General features: G+C 40.1%; 1 protein-coding gene across 1 annotated transcript in view; it reads right to left on the reverse strand.

The window, feature by feature from the left end:
• The window catches only part of EXOC4 (exocyst complex component 4), a 793,839-nt gene that overhangs the window by 106,427 nt on the left and 666,781 nt on the right, over nucleotides 1-20,631 (reverse strand). The window contains exon 14 of the mRNA XM_024737973.1: nucleotides 13,011-13,189. Coding sequence (XP_024593741.1) covers nucleotides 13,011-13,189 — 179 coding nt within the window. The remainder of the gene's footprint in view (nucleotides 1-13,010; nucleotides 13,190-20,631) is intronic.

Consider the following 20,631-nt stretch of genomic DNA (forward strand, 5'->3'; position numbering starts at 1 on the left):
CCAAGATAAAACCTGGGATAAAATGTAAACAGCTAAAAGTATGTGTCACGGATCTTTTAAAAATCACTCACTTGGAGCCACAGGTAGCTGAATTTTTTCAGACTTAAAATGTTAAGATTCTCAATAATGAGCTATATATAGAGAGAGATATTGTTTGAACTGGCAATCCCCCCCACCCCAGGTGTTAGGCTAATGGCTATCATTTTCCTTTCAGTAAGTTTCTCATACAAAGACCATCTTTATATACAGAGACCCACTTACATAGCTTATCACCACCTTTCCTGAGGTTCAGGAATACGATAATTCCAATAATACGCTGTCTTCTAGCAACATCAGGATTCGTAATACCTCATCTCTGCTGTACACTGTGTGTTTTCGAAGAATGAGGTTCCGAAGAGATACAGAATACACAAATATTGGAAAATAAAAAGAAAGAAAAAGAAGAGAGGAAACCCCGTGACTGCAATTAAAATGCAAGTCTTCCACTGCATATCCCAATGCTAGTTAATACAGACATTTCCAATAACTTTAAGTGGTGATTGTTGAAAAAAAAGAAATCAAGTTTGCGTTTCTTAAAAGACAAGAGGGAAGAAAATGACTTGTCATATCTGGCTGGTTCAGAAATATAAAATCCAATTCTGAAGAAGTAGAGATAAGAAAAGTGCTGTGGAAGTGCCGTCAGCTCAGCAAACACCAAATAACGAACAATGCAGAGACTGTCCAGCATGATAAAATACTCTATTAGAGGGACTGTTTTTAAATGAGTGATAATTGTGGCACATCCACAGTGAAAGGTTACTGAATTTTTATCTGTAGCAAGAAGCTTTTGACAGACTTGCTGAAAAGTCACCTGCAAGTAGCACCTTCTTTAGATGAATTTGACCAAAGGGGTTTTCCAGAATGTAACATCTTTCTGACATTTACAGGATTTTTGCTTCCTTGAAGAATCTGATCAGATATTCTTGGTTTCTAGAAAAACATTTAGGTTTTTCATTAGTCTTAGAGAAAAGTCCTCATTATTCTTCCTTTCATAAAAATTGGATTACGTTGTTAGTTAAGAACTCCAGTCAAATTCACCTAGGATTCAACGACCAGACCTCAAAGATGTTAGTACACAGAATTAACTGCTATTCATAAACAACACTGTACCTTGGAGACCTACACCTGATATATTCCTGTACCTCATATGAAGAAGAAGGGAGTTCTTTTACATTTTTATTGTATAGTTTATAAGAGTGGACATAAATTACAATATTGAATTTAGGATACTAAAGTAACTGAGAACCTTTCCCTAAATACACGACTATAAAATTTGGTTTCAAAATAGATCCTTGGCAGGGGGTTGGAGGTTTTCCAGCTTCGGTTTCTTACAGCAGGTGAAGGTCAATACCACCCCCTTTAAAGTGCACCCAGTGTCATTCACAGACGCATTCTGGGATGCAGCGTGCCATTTATCTTGCTGCTGTGATTTTGGCAGACAGCTAAAGAATAGCATTATCCCGGGGAGGGAAACAGAGGTGCGCTAGCTTGGTGTTCTGGGGCACACTAGTGACAGGCGATTATGTTGTTTTTCTAGACGCTGTGGTCTGCACTCTGAGAACAGTAGGGTTCAATCTAGATTTTGTCACCGTCTCACTTTGACCTTGGGCCGATGGCCAAACTTCTGTTTCATGATCATGCTTTGTAAAACTGAGAGAATAAAGGCTATTAACTGCAGCTTGAGGCGGGGATAAAGGATTAAGAATGAATGATTATAAAGGTCCTTGAAAAAGTATGAAATGCAGTCTAAATGTTGAGTGCCATTGTCATCGTCTTGGCATCCTCTGGGACTGTCACATGCACACACATTCACGTATACCGTCCCTTTGCTACACTTTCCCGGGGGGCTGGCAGACTGCAAAGGGTCTTTGTGTACTACTGATTAATAAGTAAGCTATCTGAAAAAGCAGATTCAGTTTCCATCCAAAAATGTTTTGGAACATTTTTCTAAATCCAATCCCATAAAGCGATAGAGATTTCTTCCATTCAGTCCAGGCCAGCCCTCTATCCTCTTTCTGTTTCCCCCATCAGGATTCATCTTTCCTGGTCCCCTGCATTTGTAGTATACCCACGCTTAGTTTCGAGGGTGAAGAAATTAAAAGACACACTCTTTTTCTAGTGAGAAGTTCATGAAGTCATGGCTTCATGTTGGTAAGGGGGCTTATCTCACATTTTAAAGCACCCAACTATCTGAGGGCTTTTCCAGATAAGAGCTTACATTTAATAGCACAATCAGTGCCTTCAGGTACAATCTTTCACTTACTTCTCATTCATTATAAGAGGTTTTTTTTTTTTCTGTGTGGCGGCCAAGTCGGTCCCCTCCGATTCCTCGTTCAAAACCTGCTGCCCTAGTAGCCACTTCTCCTCACTTCCGTTCAGGGTGTCAACCCGGGTAATTCTGCATTTCCACCCTCTCCTCCGTCTGGCTCTGCTATTTCAGCATGCTATTTTAAAGCCCTCTCTTGCTTTCCACCTTCTTCTGCCTCCCCCTTTCCCCAGAGATTTTCATTCCTATTTCTTCTTCCTGTTTCCATTTTAGAGTTTTGTCTGAAGATATAATCATTCATCTGGAAGCTCCCAGTCACCACACTTAAGCCATCCATGATATTACCGTATTTTCATAAAATATTTCCCTTCTGGATACAAATGTTGGCATTTTCAAAGAAACAGCCACATAATTCTTTATGAGTAGATACTTAAAACTCCAAAATTACATCAGAATGTCCACAGCACTAGCCCTCCATAGTTTCACAACTGATAATCACCTCCTTGCTGAGGGAGGTAGGGTGCTGTTTTCTAATCAGTACTCGGCACAGGACAATGGACTCGACAGATGACCAGCTGATGGACAAGAAGGAACTGTATTTGCTTCTGGCATGTTTTTCAACAACATCGGAACCCTCTTTTCATAGTTTTGAAAAACAAAAAGGACAGATGTTAACAGGGTTTTAAAAGCAACCACAAGACTTGAGATAAAAGAGAACCCTGAAGGGGTGGGAGAAGGTGAAGACCCAGTATTCGGGGAGCAGAGCAATGAGTGAGAGCCCCAGTGATAGGATTCATAGTAGGAACCCCAGGAACCCCATATTAAGTTCCCACTCTGTGTCTCATGCTTAGAACTCCAAGGTCATCATCTCTTGTAATGGTTACACCAACCCAGTGAGGATGCATCATCGTATCTATTTAACAAGTAAGAAGACCTATTTAGTCCAGAAAGGTGAAATAATTTTCCTCTGGTGATACAATGACTTGCCTCATTTGTCCCCAAGTGTACTTGACCTCAAAGTCAAATATGTACTGTAAGCCTCCAAGACTAAAGGAGAAGCATGGGAAAGAGTCTATGAAATAAAAGAAAAACACAGAGGTTTAGAGGGAGGCAAAATGACCACGATCTAGGAGCCATGTGAGGGTATTCAATGAGAGGAAAGGGAAAAAAATAAGAAATGTTTAAAAAGGGGACTAACCTGTGTTATCAGTACTTAAGAGGTACTGAGAAGAAAGGAACATGGGAACCGCATGGGTCAGCCTGAAGTCTGGATAATAACCAGTAGTAACAGTGCAGAGTACATCAACGTGGAGAAGGAGCTGGAGGGGTCCAGATGTTTTTCCTTATAAAGTGAGAGAATAACCAGCATCTCCATTGTTTGTAACAACATGGGCCTCAGAAAGTTCCTAAGAACAACCAGGTGAATACCCTGAGCGCAGGGACTTTCTCCACACAAGTCTTTCTTCAAGAAGATAAATTTCAATCAGCTTATAAGTAACAATAGAGTACAATTAAGACTGAAAATGAACAAAACTGAATCATCATAAAATTGTCGTTCAGTGTTTTCATTCCTACAAAACATATGATTAATTCGGAAACTGGTACAACATGGAAGTGTATTTGGACACTTTTCAAAAAAGCGATAAAGGCTCCCACAAAAGTAGAAGTTGTGTCAATTAGATAAGATCAAAACAAATTCCAGATTGGACAGTAGGTGGGAAAGCCCTGAACAAGGTATTATTCCCGTGGTAATGTAATTTTCTTAGTAAAAAAATGTATGTATGCTTAGTATGCTCATGAAACTAACCAATGACAATGAATTTGGAAGTTGTCACCAATTGAGGAAGAGGAACGATAAGAGTGAACCCACAGAATGAGAGTCAGCTGAAGAAAATGACAACGAATAAGACAAAAAACGATTATGGCAGAGAAAGCCCAACCTCAAAAAGAGGATTCGAGACACTAAATATGTAGAGTTAGGCTAAGCAACTGCTGAGACGGTGCTGTCTGATAACAGTCTACAAATATTTGAAACTTGTAAATACCGGAGCAGGAGAGAAATTACCATACACGGAGTTTTAATTAAAAATAATCAGATGAAATCATGACAGAAAAATTCTGGCTTCATGGTTTCACAAAAGCAAAGCTGAAATGGGACAATGTCCCAGGAGATCTTGTCTAGGGACATTTTTATTCTCATTTGTGTCAAGGCAGAAAAACAAACAGCAAGGGGAGGGGGTGGGGGTCTGCATTTTATCTTCCATTTGCCATTAGGGCAGAAAAAGCCCATGATAGAGAGCTCTATTCATATTCAATTCCTATTCCACCTTCTAGAAAATGTTAAATCATAGTTGGCAATGTATAAAGGCCTCATGGTTGGCGAAAAAACCATATACTCGAGGGATGGGGGGTGTACAGACACCTGGACCTTGTCCATCTTTATTTTCAGTGATATAATTGACTTGTAAACACTTCTACATTCATTCAAGTGGTTTGGCAATCACAGCCTTTTGTGTTAAGAGAGACACTGATTCCTGTGCCCTTCTCATTTCACTGATTTGAAAAAGGTAAGAGGAAGGTTTTTATTTTTAATCAGACCTGGGGGACAGTTTGGCTAACTAGGAACTGCTAAGCAGAAGTGGGCAGTTCTCCTGACTCTAGTATAGACACGAATTACAACACTCTGAGCCTGGTGTTCTTGTCTGTAAAATGGGAAGTCATGTTAACCCAAAAGATATCTTGTTAACTCAAAAGACAAACTTTTGAGACTAGAACTGGCAAAATAACTATAAAGCATTTCCCAAATATACGAGCTCTAGAAATTAAAGAAGAAATTCTGGAGGGCTCAAAACTCAGTGGGTCTCCACCTTGGCTTTTTGTTGAAATTGCCTGAGGAGACTTTTGAAAGCATGGTACTCTGGGCATCTCCCGCAGAGAGTCTGACCGGAAGCTCAATAGGTCATCCTAATATAAACTAAGGATGAGAACCAACCCTTTAGGACAGTGGTTCTCAACCTCTGATGTGAATGGTTTGGGGATGCCCAGGCCACATCTTGGAACGATTAAATGAAAATCTTTGGGAGTGGGGCCCAGCATCAGTATTTTTTAAAACTCCCCAACTGATTACAATTGACATGCAGCTAACTTTGAGAATCACTGCTCTAAAAGGACATTTGTCAGGAAATAAGTTTCACTTGTAAGTGGGTTTTCAGTCAACACTGCACATTAGAAGGACCTAATGTAAATGGGTTAAAATAAAACTTTATTTTTGGTGAAGAAAAGTTCAGATAGCTCTTTTAATCTCAGCATGGCTTTGTCTGAAATTAATAGGTTTGTATACATTTACTAAGGATTGTTTAGCACATGTGGCAACTAAGAAGTAGCTGCGGGCCCGAATCGAGTGGCTCAGGGCAGAAAAAACAGCTCCTTCCGTAGGCCTTTCAGACCCACAAGATTATAATCTTTATCAACTGCATAATTGTGACGACTATTTTTTTAAGCAGCTATTCAACTTGTCCAAACATTGGGCTTATAATAGATGCATTCATCATGTTAAAAAATGGTCACTAGAAAGAGAGACAAAAGCAGTTTGCGGTGGGAAAGTGGAAAGTCGATCTAGAGTTCAGAAGGAACTGTCTAGAGGGGACTATATGAATTGGAGGCATAAAAATCAATCCCAGAACATCACTAGTGATAAGTCACATTGATAGCAGTTATCCTTGATAGATGCGATAAGAATGTTTTTATCTTTGTGGTTTTCCTTCCCCAAACCCACTAGCCCTGTCTAATCATGAAAAGAGATTAGACAAACCCATATTGAAGGACATTCTGCAGAATATCTGACCAGTATTCCTTTAAACTGTTAAGGCTGAGGGCTTCCCTGGTGGCGCAGTGGTTGAGAGTCCGCCTGCAGATGCAGGGGACACGGGTTCGTGCCCCGGTCCGGGAGGATCCCACATGCCGCGGAGCGGCTGGCCCCGTGAGCCATGGCCGCTGAGCCTGCGCGTCCGGAGCCTGTGCTCCACAACGGGAGAGCCCACAACAGTGAGAGGCCCGCGTACTGCAAAAAAAAAAACAAACAAAAAAACCCCCCAAAACAAACAAACAAAAAAACTGTTAAGGTCATCATAAACAAGGAAAGTCTAGGAAACTTTCACAGTCTAAATGAGGCTAAAGAGACAATGACTAAATGTATTATGATATCCTAGAGATGGGATCTTGGAACAGAAAAATGACATCAGATTAAAAACTAAGGAAATGTGAATATAGAACTTAGTTAATTATAATGTATCAATATTGGCTCATCTGTTGCGACAAATGTAAGATGTTAACAACTGGGAAAACCGGGTATGAGATACATAGGAATTCTGTACTACCTTTGCAACTTTATTCAAAATCTGGAAGTATTCTAAATTAAAATTTTTCTTAAAAAATCAATCTCTGGACATATTAACATTCATCAGTGAACTGAGGTGTGAAATTACGTTAGTAGCTGGAATCTTTGAGAATTGTGAGTGAAGTGTAATGACTGGGCAGCAGCCAGGTTTGAAACAAGCAAAAAAGAAACCAGTCATTTCGTATTGGTTGACTTGAACATTTCTAAAAATGATTCAATCAAGTAATAAAGTAACCAAATTGCAACAGAAGTCATCTGATGGTGTGCAAATCTGCCAATAATATGAAATTACATTCCTGCAGTAGCGAAGCATATGCCCTATCTTGTGCCTATGCTGTGAGAAATAAACGATTCTGAACAAATTATATAAATATAGCATAGGACAGTGTTTACCAGAAGTTGTTCCATAAAAGAAAAGTCCCGTAAGATGCTCTGGGGCGAGAGAATTCCATTGATAAAGAAGTTTGGGAAACACTGCGTTGCTGTAATTACTCCGTTGACATGAAAAGACTTTAAAAGTTTTACTGTATGCAGGAACTACATTTAAGGTTCTTTAACCTAATGGGTCTCAAGTGTATTTGACCGCTAAACTCTTTTCCCTTTAGCATCAACAGAAAAAATTTTGGACAAAGCCAGGCTTACTTCTCTTTCAGGGGATTTGGAGACTGAACAGGTAAAGTATTTATCCATGTCTTGATATAACTAGGTGGACATTTCAAGTATGTTTCAAAAAGCTAACTGTATGAACTGGCATTGTTTTAGAACTTTATCAGTAGCGATAAGTGTTGATCTACAGCACAATGCAACAGAACTTTCTGTGATGATGGAAATGTTCTACAACCTCGCTAAATACAGTGGCCACTGAACATCTGAAATGTGGCTAGTGTGACTAAGCAAATGAATTTTATATTTCAGTTCGTTTTAATTAATTTAAATGTAAACAGCCACACAAGGTTAGTGGCTCCTGCCACAGGAGAGTGCAGTAGCTAGAAGACATTCTGTTAACACGATAACAAGACAGGTGGAGTTTCTAACTTCGATAATACTTGTAGAACAAAGAAAGAGGGAGAAAAATTAATAAGATATTTTATTACAAGTAAGATGATATTCAAAAAGGGATATGTGCAATAGTTCCGTATATTTAATAGTTCCGTATATTTAAAGAAAGTCTGGTTACACACAAGACGATGATCAGAAATGATCACAAGTTGACTGTAGGCATTAAAGTGCTTTCATCAAAAAAAAAAAAAATATGATGACCTTCCTGGATGGTTTAATAGGAATAGGGTATGAATGGAACTGTTATCACTGCCAGTACTTAACCTTGGTAATGGTCAAGACAATGGTGTAGTAGAGAGAAAATTAAAGTGGCAATTTGAGGGCTTGTTTCCATACCAGTTCAGGCAGAGACATGCAGAGTGACCATTCGGAAGCCTTGATTCCTCCGTGTGCAAAACATCTGAGTTAGAGCAGATGATTTCTAAGATCCCTGATAATAGTTCTGCTTTAAGAAAGAAGTATAATTTGCACACTTATGTGTCACTGCAGCATTATTCACAATAGCCAAGAGGTGGGTGAACTCTGAATGTCCACTGACAGATGCCTGGATAAAGAAAATGTTGTAGATCCATACAACAGAATGTTATTCAGCCTTAAAAAAGAAGGAAATCCGGTCATATGCTGTAACACTTTGAGGACACTAGGCTACATGAAATAAGCCAGTCACAAAAAGACAAATACTGCACGATTCCACTTATAAGGGCGCATCTAAAAGTAGTCAAACTCATAGAAATGGAAAGTGGTTACCAGGGATTGGGGGAGGGGGGAAATACGGTATTTATTGTTCAGTGGGTACAGAGTTTCAGTCATGTGAGATGAGAAAGTTCCAGAGATCTGTTGCATAGTAATAAATACAGAGTTCACGTGACTCTACTGTACTGCACACTTAAAAACAGTTCAAGTGGTATGTTTGACGTCATGTATATCTTACCACAATACAAGAAAAAAGAAGTATATAAATAACTGCATAACTAATACTGCAATTCATGAACCAATTCCAGGAACCAAAATTATGAGATTTATTTGACCCTGTGGTTTTGCAAAAAAAAAAAAAAAAAAAAAAAAAATAAAGATTACAGTATGACTTTTTATTATCAATGCACGTGGGCACAGCAAGAACTGCGGTAACAGGAGCTGAGGGAGCCAGAAGGGGATACAACTGGTGTTGAAGGAACCTGCAACATGGGCCACATTCACAAAGGCTAACAGTCAAACCACCATCTGAGAGAGTGTAAGCGAACTTGGGCCTGATCTGGGCTCCTACTCCTGCTAGATTTGGTTGCCCTGGACTCAGAGACTGGGTGGGACCCTCAGGCCAAAAGTGTTTAATATCCAGAGATGGGCAGGTAGAGACCAGGGAAATGTTTTCAGACACATTAAAGTATTTCATAGAGAAAATATTCAACATTTAATTTCTGAAGAATAGGACAGAAGAAAGAGGTTTAGACTGAAGCAAAGGGACTTTAATAAAAAACAGATGACCTCCTCGATGGTAAGGTTACTTAAAGAGCAGAATATATAATCAAGGAAGTTTTAGATTCTCTAACCCTGGAGATTTTTTTTTTTTTTTTACAGAATCCGAGAAAGAGAGGAGGCGTCCCCTTGAGGAAGCAAATGCAGTCAAAACAAGCTCTGGAGCCCCCTTCAAGTTCTCTGTACCCTATTTTTAAAGGCAACACATCCTTAAAACAAAGGGATAAAATAGAAAAGAAAATCATTAGTGTTCCAATTGAATACACTCTTAATTTTTATCTAGGTCACAATTTTCTGAGAATTTTCTTAACCATAACAGTTAATCTCAGACTTCTTATTTAGGATTGTTACAAACAGCAGATATTACAGATACTATCCTGTGTTTACTACAAGGTTGAAATTGTGATCAATGAGAGAAAATATGTATAAACCTAGATCCTGAATGCCCAACGCTACATATGATTCTGCTCAACTTCCTTGCACTGAAAGCATATTTGTTAAAACAGACCCTGAACATAAAGACATTCTAGAAGTGGGAGTGGGAGACTGAGTCGTGGGTAAAGAGTCAGAAAACTAGGCATATACAGAGAGAACCTGAGAGACCCATGAGAGGAGGTCAAGTTAGGTCAATCCAAGTCTTCTCTAGGGCTGTTTCAGGAGCTGTTGGCAAAAATGCTCTTTTTGTCAGGGATCAAATAATCTTGGGGCTGCTGGTAACCAAGGATGTTGCCGTACGAAAAGGTCTTACCTGAGACGGAAAGCAATAAAGGGAATACACCAAAAATAGAGAAAGTGGGGGAGAGAGAGCAGGTGTGTAAACATGTCTGTTACATGGTGTTATCTTGTGAACCTCTGGATCCAGCCACACCTGAAGTATTTTGATTTACCAGTTTTATAAATCGATGCATTCTTTTTCTTTTAATTGGGCTGTGACTTTCAACAGAAAGAATCTTAAGTAGAACAGGTTTAAGGAAGGCTGAGCAGGGGAATACCAGGAGAAATGGAGCAGGAACCATGGACTGTGAAAGTAAGAGCAGTGCCTTTGGAGTAGTCAGGATCTACAGGAGGTGAGGAGACTCTTTTAAATGTAAAGAACACAGAGTGATGCTTAGGCAAATACTAAAAGAGATGGAAAAACTGTCTTTGAAAAAATGGTCAACTCTTATCTCCTGGGCAAGTGGCCAGCCATGCTCCGCCACTAAAATGCAATACTCTGTTCACTATGACATGAGATATTTCAGGTGGAGGAGAACTCTGCTATTAATATCTAAAGAGATTTTCTACTATGAAAATAATTTTCTGCAAAATTCCTCCATTCCATTCTACTAGTAGCTTCTTAATTATAAGAAAGCATGGCATTTACCACACCAAATAGTTAAAGGATGTGGACAAGAAAAGAAACTTCTACGCTTCTTTTCTTGCCTTTTCCCCATCCTGAGTCTCTATGAGTGCTAGACAACAGTCTGGCATTTTCTTCATGCTATCGAGTCTCCAGACTGGGCAACACTTTTGTTGAGGTAATCATTTGGTTCACTTTTCAAAAGAATAATAAAGAGCTGTCCTTTATTCCCTTTCTAAAGTCACACTGACATGGTGCAATCAAAGTAACCCATTCCCTGCTTTGTTCAAATTATAAACATCAGTGGGCGTCCCTCCTGGGAATTCAAAGAATAGCCCCGTGTGGGTGAGCAAGGCATATTGTTAGCAGAATAAACCAGGTTTGCTGGATGCTCTGTTGTTACAGAGACAACATAAGTAGTGATTACAGTTCACTTGGGCTTTGCACTGATCGTCAAAACGCTAACAGTCACTTCAATCACTCACTGGCTGGAACAATCACCCTGAAAGGAACTGAGAGGGTACAGCCTATAAAATGGAACTGAGCACATGAGAGGTATTAATGGGCATGGGACAAGAGGTCTTTGTCAGAATAACAGAGGTGCTGGAAGACGTGAATTAGACATCAGCTGTACTAGGGACTCTCGGTGACATGAACGGAACAGGTAAATGGTGCAGTTACCAAGTTGACTGTAACTCACAGAGCATCCTTCTCTTTTAGGATGGACAGAACAGAAACCTGGGAGGCTGTGCTGCCAAAATAAGAGACTGCATTATGAAATACTGGACTTCGATGGCCCACCGAACGAGAGGACTCCTTCCAGTCATCACTAACAAACCAACCCAAGCAGCCCTACATCTGCAAGAGTCAAAGGAAACTAGGAAAAGAGGCATCTGGTCCCTTTTCAGAGCTGTTTATTTTGCAACTAGCAAAAGGGAGTCAGCTCTTGCTGACTTTTTTTTTTTTTTTTTTTTTTTTTTGTGATTTTTTTTTTTTTCTTGCTGGAGTCGGGTGAGTCTGGGAGATAAAATGGCTCATTCTGACTACTACTTGTGACAGGTTCCCTGATATGAGGTCGTTATAAAGTTGAAAACCTCTCAAGGATACCTACTTAGGCAGAGTCTGCTCAGACCCAATACTGAGTCCAGACTATCCTTAGTAGGTGAATACATTTCTAAGAATAAACATGTACAATTTTATCATCAGCTAAAAGTACTATTTTAAATACTAAAAAGTGCAAAAATAAGAGTATAAATAAAAAGTAATATTTGAAGAAGATTTCTAAAGCAGAATACGTAATCTCAGAAGCCCCCTCCTTCCATCTGCTTTCCTCACCCGCTGTTGACTCCCAGGACAGCTACACAATCGGCATGAGATCATAAGTAAGCGAGCATTCAAAGGTCTCCTAGACTCTGCCCGTGGGGCCTGCATTTCAGGCCATAATTTACTCTGGTTTATTTCATCCACCTCTTCTCCCTCTCTGGGCTGGAAATCATGGTTAATCAAGCAATAATAACTTTTCAAGAGACAATGATAAAAAATAACTTTCTTTGAAGTCCACAGTCCAAATAATACAAGCTTTTTCCTTCTAACAATCTTCTAACAGTTCGTTCTAATACTAAGTTCAGAGCTGATTCAGTTTCTTTCATGTTCTTGCTGTGATTTTGCTTTTTTCTATCCTGTTTTCTGTCCCTCCATTCATGCATTCAAATCTCCCATCTCCTTTATTCCCTCTTCATATCATTTTTCTTTGCCTTTAACTGTTTAACACTTCTGAACTAATGCCTTTAAAAGACATTTGTGCTATACTTATTGAATAAAGTTTATGTGCCCCAAAGTTTTCAAATTATTTTTGAAATAATTGGTCATTGGTCCTTGCTAGAAAAAGGTTTCCCATTTTTACTTCAGACCCTATTCCTTAATTTCCTTGACATGTATAATGAGGTTATCTTTCAGCCATCTCTTTTCCAGAATAAATGTTTTTCTCATTGTCTCTGTTTTCTAGCAACTTGATCACTTCTATTATTCTCTTTATAGATACTTTTTCATTCGTTTTCTATCAGTTAAAATGAAAACATCAACTGCGTGCTCAGCTTTGAGCTCTGAGACACAGTTTCTACCCTTGAGAAGTTGTAAGAAGGACAAAATGTATTGCTTTCTGTTCTAAGACATGGTGGTTCAATCTTACACAATCCGGTGTTTCTAAGGTTTAACATCAAGCTATGTTAACATGGACCTTTTTGGCTTCCCACGCCCCACATGGGGAAGCTGAGATTACTTCCTTTCACAGAATGACAAAGTACCAGAGGCTCAGCACAAGCAGAATTCTTGCACAGATCTTCCAACAACTCGGACATGTCCCCTTATGGCATTTCAAATGAAAGTATTCAGTCTAGTTCCTCAGCTGTCCCCACAGGAACCACCCTGCTGGTACTTACTCTGGGATGTAGAAAGATTGGAGAAAGCCGACTTTGTTCGACCTGCTAACCATTCCAAGCTCTCATGCATGTTGGCCAAGGCTTTGAGGTCGCTGACATCACGGAGGATGTCCTGTGGAGGGATTAATTTATCACCCAGGTTCCCAATAAGAACTTCTGACTCCTTGCCAAAGGCTGCTCTACAAAACAAATCAGAAACACACTTTACTTATAGCATGGAAAAGACAGGGGTGGACAAGACATTCTAAGGCATGTCTAGCAAGATGGTTGTTATTATCACTATATTACAGCACGCTATTTTTCCTAGGTTTAATTTTGTGAGAACATTATCTTATACATAAACTGGCTTCCAATTACTCTCGTAGGAGAAAGAGTTCGTGGAAGAAGAATGAAGCGACTCTGATGCTTGTACCCTCAACCAGCATGGGCCTGACCTATACAGTGATGGTCCCTGGGGATGGCTTTGATGCCTGCTCTTTTGTAGGTTTTTCCCTTACCTCTTCTGCTATGGAAGTTGAAGAACAGCTTAGGGTGTTAAGTGTATACACGGTTTGAAGGTGATTACAATATATAAAACAAACACATTCACCTGGCAGCTTGAAAATCTTTTAACCTGTTCAAAAGCGGAGGGCACAGCCTCTTTGAGAAAGCAGATTATAGTTGAGATGGACGACAGGCCTCATTCATTCATTCATTCATTCATTCATTTACTTGGTCTAACACGGATCGGAGGCAAGGAAGCTACACAGTGTCAAGGCATTCATTATTCGGACAGAGAAACGAGTACGAATCAATGAGGGATCCTTTTACTGGCTGAAAAAACATAATCAAGTAGATTTCACATACAGTCCAGTGTCTTCATAATGTTTTTGTGTTGGCGAGATTTTAAAATCACGCTATGTGGGGTTAGAGAATAATGACATTGGAAGGGATCCTAAAGACCATATGGCACAGCCAAGGCACAGATGGAGAAATGGAGGCTGATGTTCTGCCTACAGGACACACAAGAACTAACCCATAGTTCTCTTTCTTTCAAAAACAGGGCTGAAACGATACAAGATGACTGAAGATGTTAGGGAGAAAAATCATGTCTTTTCAGGAAAGTTATATAGAGGTGGGTAAGCAGAGATGATGCTGCCGGAAGGTAGAACAGGTAGCTGAACAGTTTTCTGTTAAGTCCCCAAACTTTTAAAACTCACAACACCTTAAGTTAATAGAAGCAAGGGCGTTATTTCAATAGAACAAACCAAACCAAGTTTCAAGCAAGCAGTGATTATTAGCAGCTGACACATAGTCAGAATGGTGCTTAATTGACACATAGGCATTTGGTGCTCAGCGCTACAGCAGACACTCAAGGTTGAAAGAGGTTAACTGCTCTGAATTAAATGCCTATTCAATTATTATTAAATGCTACCAAGCAGTGACTCATGAAAAGCCTTCTTGCTTCAACAGAGGGTAACATTTTTTATGGGAAACTCACGATTGAGTTGGTTAAGTTGCGGCTACGAGGGCAATAACAGTGCAGTGGACAGAGCATGGGAACCCCGGGCGTGCAAACAAACCTTATTCGGGGGTCCTGTAATAGGGCTTGGGTGGGGCCTGAAAATCTACATTTCTGATGAGGTTTAGTCTCCTTATGGGGGAAGCATGCTTTCTTTGAATAATAAGGGTTAGAGCACAGGGTTCTAAGTCAGGCAGACCTGGGTCTGAATCCTAAATCTGCCACTCACTCACCCTGTGATGCTGCTTAACTGCCCTGAGCACTGTTAGCTAGGGGCAACAGTACCGACCTCACGCGAAATAATGTAAGATGTAGATGAGGTGATTTAAAGATCTTTACTGGGAAAATTTCCGTTATTACAGAAGGAGAGAGAAGAGTATATAAATAATAACAAACTTCCATACAGCCATTGCTCAGCTTCAATTATTAGCAACTCATGGTGAATATTATTTCATTTATGCATATCTACTCCGCATCCCCCTTGGAGTATTTTGAAGCAAACCATTCAGGTGATGTGAAGCGCGTAACACAGTGCATGGAACTGGGTAAAAGCTAGTAAGTTGTAGTTATTATTCTTAGTTCTGCTGAGATGGCTGGTTTATTTAGCATCAACCCAGGGTATGCTGTGACAAATAAATCGAAATAGATGAGTGACGAGAAGTAAATAAATTAGATCGCAAGGGCCAGTTTTACAAATGGAACATCATAGCAAATGTCACTGTGTCTCAGAGTCCAGACTTCTCAGAATCTTTAAGAGGTAAGTCATTGCGACAGAAACCACCGATTGCCTACCCGGCAGCCATGTTCCCATGCCTTCTCAGTCAAAGGACCTTGATATCGCTGTGGTAAGCAAGGTACCCAACGTAAAAACAAAATCAACCAAACCAAAAACCCTGCTCAGTTTCCCAGCCCCTCTCGTTGATGTGGTGGTCAGTAAGATATAAACTGGAATCAGGAAATGGGCTTCCGAGAAAGTTCTTCCAAGCAGTCTTAGTTGGCAGGGACCTCTTTTGCCTTCCCCTTTCTGGAATTCAGCCAAGGTAAGTGAAGCTGGGGTAGCTCTTCTTCAAATACCAGGTGACCTTGAGTACGAATATCACGCTGAGAACAATGGCGCCAAAGACAGGAGGGCATGGGGGCACCAATGACATCATGGAACTGCCACACAGCCCCAGACGGTACATTTCTGGGCTTCATGTTATAGGAGAGAAAATGAAACCTTATTTGTTTAAGCCACTGCTATTCCAAGTCTCTGCTAGTAAGCAGCGAAATGTAATTTCAACTGACACAATTATCTAATTAGCATAAGTGATGTCATCTTCAGAAAACTTTCTCTGAATTTAGATATCCCTAAAATTGAGTTACTGGGGAAAGCAAAACAGTATCTCTTCCATGATTTGAGCCCAGCAGACAGTTACAGTATCTTCCCCTTGGCTATCACTCAGTCAAGTTGTAAATATTTAGTTTTCTTAATCTGTCCTTAGATATCAGCTCTCCCAGCCCCTTAATCATCTTTGATAGCTATAACACAAAAAATGCCTGTGAGCTGGGTGGTTAAAAAGCAACAAGGGAGGCAAACTGCCTTTGAAAAACTGGCTTGGAGCCATTTTTACGCATGTAGGTGTAACCCTGGGTGGAATGTGACAATCAAGACAAATGTATTTATGTAGCAGTCTAATCTACTTATGCGGGATCTCTGGGACCCGGGCATGTCTGCCGTGTGCTGCCAGCGCTAGACGTCTATCCCATTCCCCTTTGGCTCACAGAGATTTGCTTAACTTCCTCCGATGGGAAAGCAATAGATGGAGAAAAATACAAACTGCCTCGTGTTGAATACATAGTAGACATCTCATTTGACAGGAATCCATAATCACCCCCTAAAAACCTGGAGAGAGCACCAGAACCATGACATGGAGAATAAATGATTGACAGCTATAACCATTTCACACGAAAAACCATTCCTTCGAGGATTTGTGTATGTCAAAGAGTTTGGTGGATGGGTTTTATGTGTTACAATAACCTTAAGGGGATGGCTCTAGCTGCTCAACTACAGATTTTTTCCTAAACCCTCTAATTTATTAAATAACTTATGGCATATCCACACTGGAGAACTATGCAGTCATTAGAAATTACATAGTAGAAAATATTTGATACCATAGAAAAAATGTTTGATATAGTTTATTTTTAGCCATAATATGAAGTTGAGTAAAAAAAAACTGCAGTCACTCTATATTTAAAAAGAACATAATTATATATCTATATGAACTGAAAAAAGATAGGATATCTATATACCAAAATGTTTAATTGTGTGACTGGATCATGCTTTGTGTTTCTCTGTATTTTCTATACCTTCTCCAATGAACATGTTTACCAAAAACCTGAAAGCCCTACCACAAATGAGAAAACCTTCCAGATGGACGCATCAAGCATTTTAACCTGGAAAATTGGAGGACACGGGTATTACAGTTACTTGAGCCAAACTGGAGGCAATGGTTGGTTGGTCTAAAAGCTGGTTAAGACCGTGGCTTCAGGCTTGCTCAAGATGCAGTCAGAAGGGAACCCTCCTGCACTGCTGGTGGGAATGTAAATTGGTGCAGCCACTACGGAGAACAGTTTGAAGGTTCCTTAAGAAACTAAAAATAGAGTTACCATATGATCCAGCAATCTCACTCCTGGGCATACATCCAGACAAAACTATAATTTGAAAAGGTACCCCAATGCTCATAGCAGCACTATTTACAATAGCCAAGGCATGGAAGCAACCTAAATGTCCACTGACAGATGAATGGATGAAGAAGATATGGGGTGTGTGTGTGTGTGTATACACACAATGGAATACTACCTAGACATAAAAAAGAATGAAATAATGCCATTAGCAGCAACATGGATGGACCTATAGATTATGATACTAAGTGAAGTAAGGCAGACAGAGAAAGACAAATATCATATGATATTATTTATATGTGGAATCTAAAAAAATGATACAAATGAACTTATTTACAAAACAGAAATAGACTCACAGACACAGAAGACAAACTTATGGTTACCAAAGGGGGAAGGGGGGTAGGGATAAACTAGGAATTTGGGATTAACAGACACATACTACTATACATAAAATAGATAAACAAGGACCTACTCTATAGCACATGGAACTATATTCAGTAACTTGTAATAACCTATAATGCAAAAGAATCTGAAAAAGAAGAGGTATATATGTATTTGTATAGTCGAACCACTTTGCTGTACACCTGAAACACTGTAAATCAACTATACTTCAATTTTTAAAAAACGTTCTCGGGGCTTCCCTGGTGGCGCAGTGGTTGAGAGTCCGCCTGCCGATGCAGGGGGGACACGGCTTCGTGCCCCGGTCCCGCAGGATCCCACATGCCACGGAGAGGCTGGGCCCGTGAGCCACGGCCGCTGAGCCTGCACGTCCGGAGCCTGTGCTCCGCGACGGGAGAGGCCACAACAGTGAAAGGCCCGCGAACCGCAGGAAAAAAAAAAAAAAAAGTTCTCAAAAAAACCAAAAACACAGATGGCAGTCAGTGTCCACTGTGGAGGGCTCAGGGCTAGAGGGACTACCCCCAGCATTTGGGTTAGTACTGTTTCTTCTTTCGAGATCTGAATTTTTCCTTAGCCTTCATCTTCTGCTTATTGTGAAAGCACATTATTTACTGAAGCTATCCAATATGTTTATGTGAAATGGGCAGCAGAATGATCATTATCTGGAGAAGGTGAAATAAGAGGCATTCAGTCATGGTCTAAAGATTCTCTGATATACCCAGGAACAGACATCAGAACCCAAAACTCGTATGTTTCAGGCACTGAACCTATGTGAGAAGTCACCTTTATTATCGGTAGGCCAACATGCTCACGTAGAAGCCTAAAACACTGAAGGAGTGTGTTAAACCTGTTCAGTTTAATTTTACCACACAATTATAATCTTTAAAGAGCTTGAATCTGACAAGAAATCATTTAAGAGAACTTTGCCAAGAGTGTAAAACCTGTTTAATTTAATTTTACCACACAATTATAATCTTTAAAGAGGTCGATCTGACAATTCATTTAAGAGAAGTTTGCCAAAGATGTGAAAATTGTCTCCATTTAGTCTTTAAATAATTCTGTTATTCCCTGAAATCTTAGGAAGAAAAAAAAAAAGTGCACTTTCAGCAGTGCACTTATGAAAGAAACATCACAAATAGTTTCAAAGTGACTGATTTGCAGATCTGGGCTACATTTGACCACATAACATACATGTTCAGACCCTGTCCCACTCCCCAAATCTTCTACTACTACTTCCCATTGCTGTCCCACTGTAAGATAACTGCCCCAAGAGCCAGGAAACACTGTACAAAGGGCAGTCCCCTATGATCCAGAACAGAGCAGGGGAAAGACAGCGGCTGGCTCAGGTGGAGAAGCAGACGACCAGACGCCTTGCGTCCTGGAGGGGGCAGTGCTGTACCCACTCTGAGTACGGAATTGCTTTCCTTGCCTGAAATGTTTCGAGGAGCACCACTCCCAGATTTATTCAAGCTCTTATTCACAATCATGGTATGCTATTCAACAGTGTTGCTGGCCAAGAAACTTACCGGGAGAAATGGCTGATGCAGGATTCAGCTATGGTGCAGTTGGGAGACAACATGTACAAGGCTGGAGTGCTGGGGTACTTTGACTCAGGAGACCAATATATAGTGCTGTTATTTATTTATTTATTTTCCCAATAACAAGAAAGTATAGGTCTGGGAATTCAAGGACTAGAAGTAGGAATGGTCCCTCTTTTCATTATTAAAACTACTCATGGACATTTCTGCTCCTGTTCCCACAACTTTGGTCTAGAGGCACTCAGGAAGGAATGCTTCCACCAGAAAATACAACAATGACTAAATTATATGGGTAAGAGAGATTGTCAACCAGCTCTTTTGGGCTTCTCACACTACTGAACCAACAGGCAGAGAAAGGGCTCAATTTGATGCCTGGAAGGACTGACCTCAATTGCCAAGGGCAAAGTGAGTTCCTTCTATGGAGTAAAGGCAGAGAGGACTACGTCGGATTCACTGGAATCCCTTTTAGTATTTCCAGGTCCATAGTAACAGTCATGGAAAAAAACCCATAGCAGCCGACTAAAGGCAGAACTGCCAAGAACTCAGCCTTTTTCAGGAACAAAGGCTCAGTTCCACACAAATAGGTAAAACACTAAGCGGCTGAGTGCTGGCACAGGGCAAGGGCAACATGGGATGGATGGTAGGAGAAGGAAGTAATAAATGTCACCAATTAGAGAAATGTGACCAGTTATAGAAATGGAGGCTGCAGCAGCCTTGCATTTTTTTTTTTTTTTTTTTTTTTTTTTTTGCAGTACGCAGGCCTCTCACTGCTGTGGCCTCTGCTGGTATGGAGCACAGGCTCCAGACGTGCAGGCTCAGCGGCCATGGCTCACGGGCCCAGCCGCTCCGTGGCATGTGGGATCTTTCCGGACCGGGGCACGAACCCGTGTCTTCTGCATCGGCAGGCGGACTCTCAACCACTGCACCACCAGGGAAGCCCCATGCCCTGCATTTTTATGCATATATTAATCAAGGGTTTCTTTTTGTTTTCCACTTCCTTATTTTTTTTTAATTGAAGTATAGTTGATTACCAATATGTGTTAGTTTCAGGTGTACAGCAAAGTGATTCTGTTGTGTATATGTGTGTACATATATATATATATACATATTCTTTTTCAGATTATTTTCCATTATAAGTTATTACAAGATACTGAATATAGTTCCCCGTCCTTATTGTTTGTTTTATATATAGTAGTGTGTATCTGTTAATCCCAAACTCCTAATTTTTGTAGCAAAATATACATAAAACTTATCATTTGAATCATTTCTAAGTGTACAGTTTAACGGCACTAAGTACATTCACAATGTTGTACAACCAACATCACTATTTCTAGAACTTTTCCATCTTCCAAATAGAAACTCTGTACTCATTAAAGAGTAACTTCCCATTCCCTCCTCCTTCCAGTCCCTGGGAACCACTATTCTATAGTTTGCCTCTATGAATTTGCCTATTCCAGGTACCTCATGTAAGTGGAATCATATATGTCCCTTTGCGTCTGGCTTTTTTCACTTATAATAT

Source organism: Neophocaena asiaeorientalis, unplaced genomic scaffold (genome assembly GCF_003031525.2).
Source record: "Neophocaena asiaeorientalis asiaeorientalis breed wild unplaced genomic scaffold, Neophocaena_asiaeorientalis_V1.1 scaffold364, whole genome shotgun sequence".
NCBI classification, from domain to species: Eukaryota; Metazoa; Chordata; class Mammalia; order Artiodactyla; family Phocoenidae; genus Neophocaena; species Neophocaena asiaeorientalis.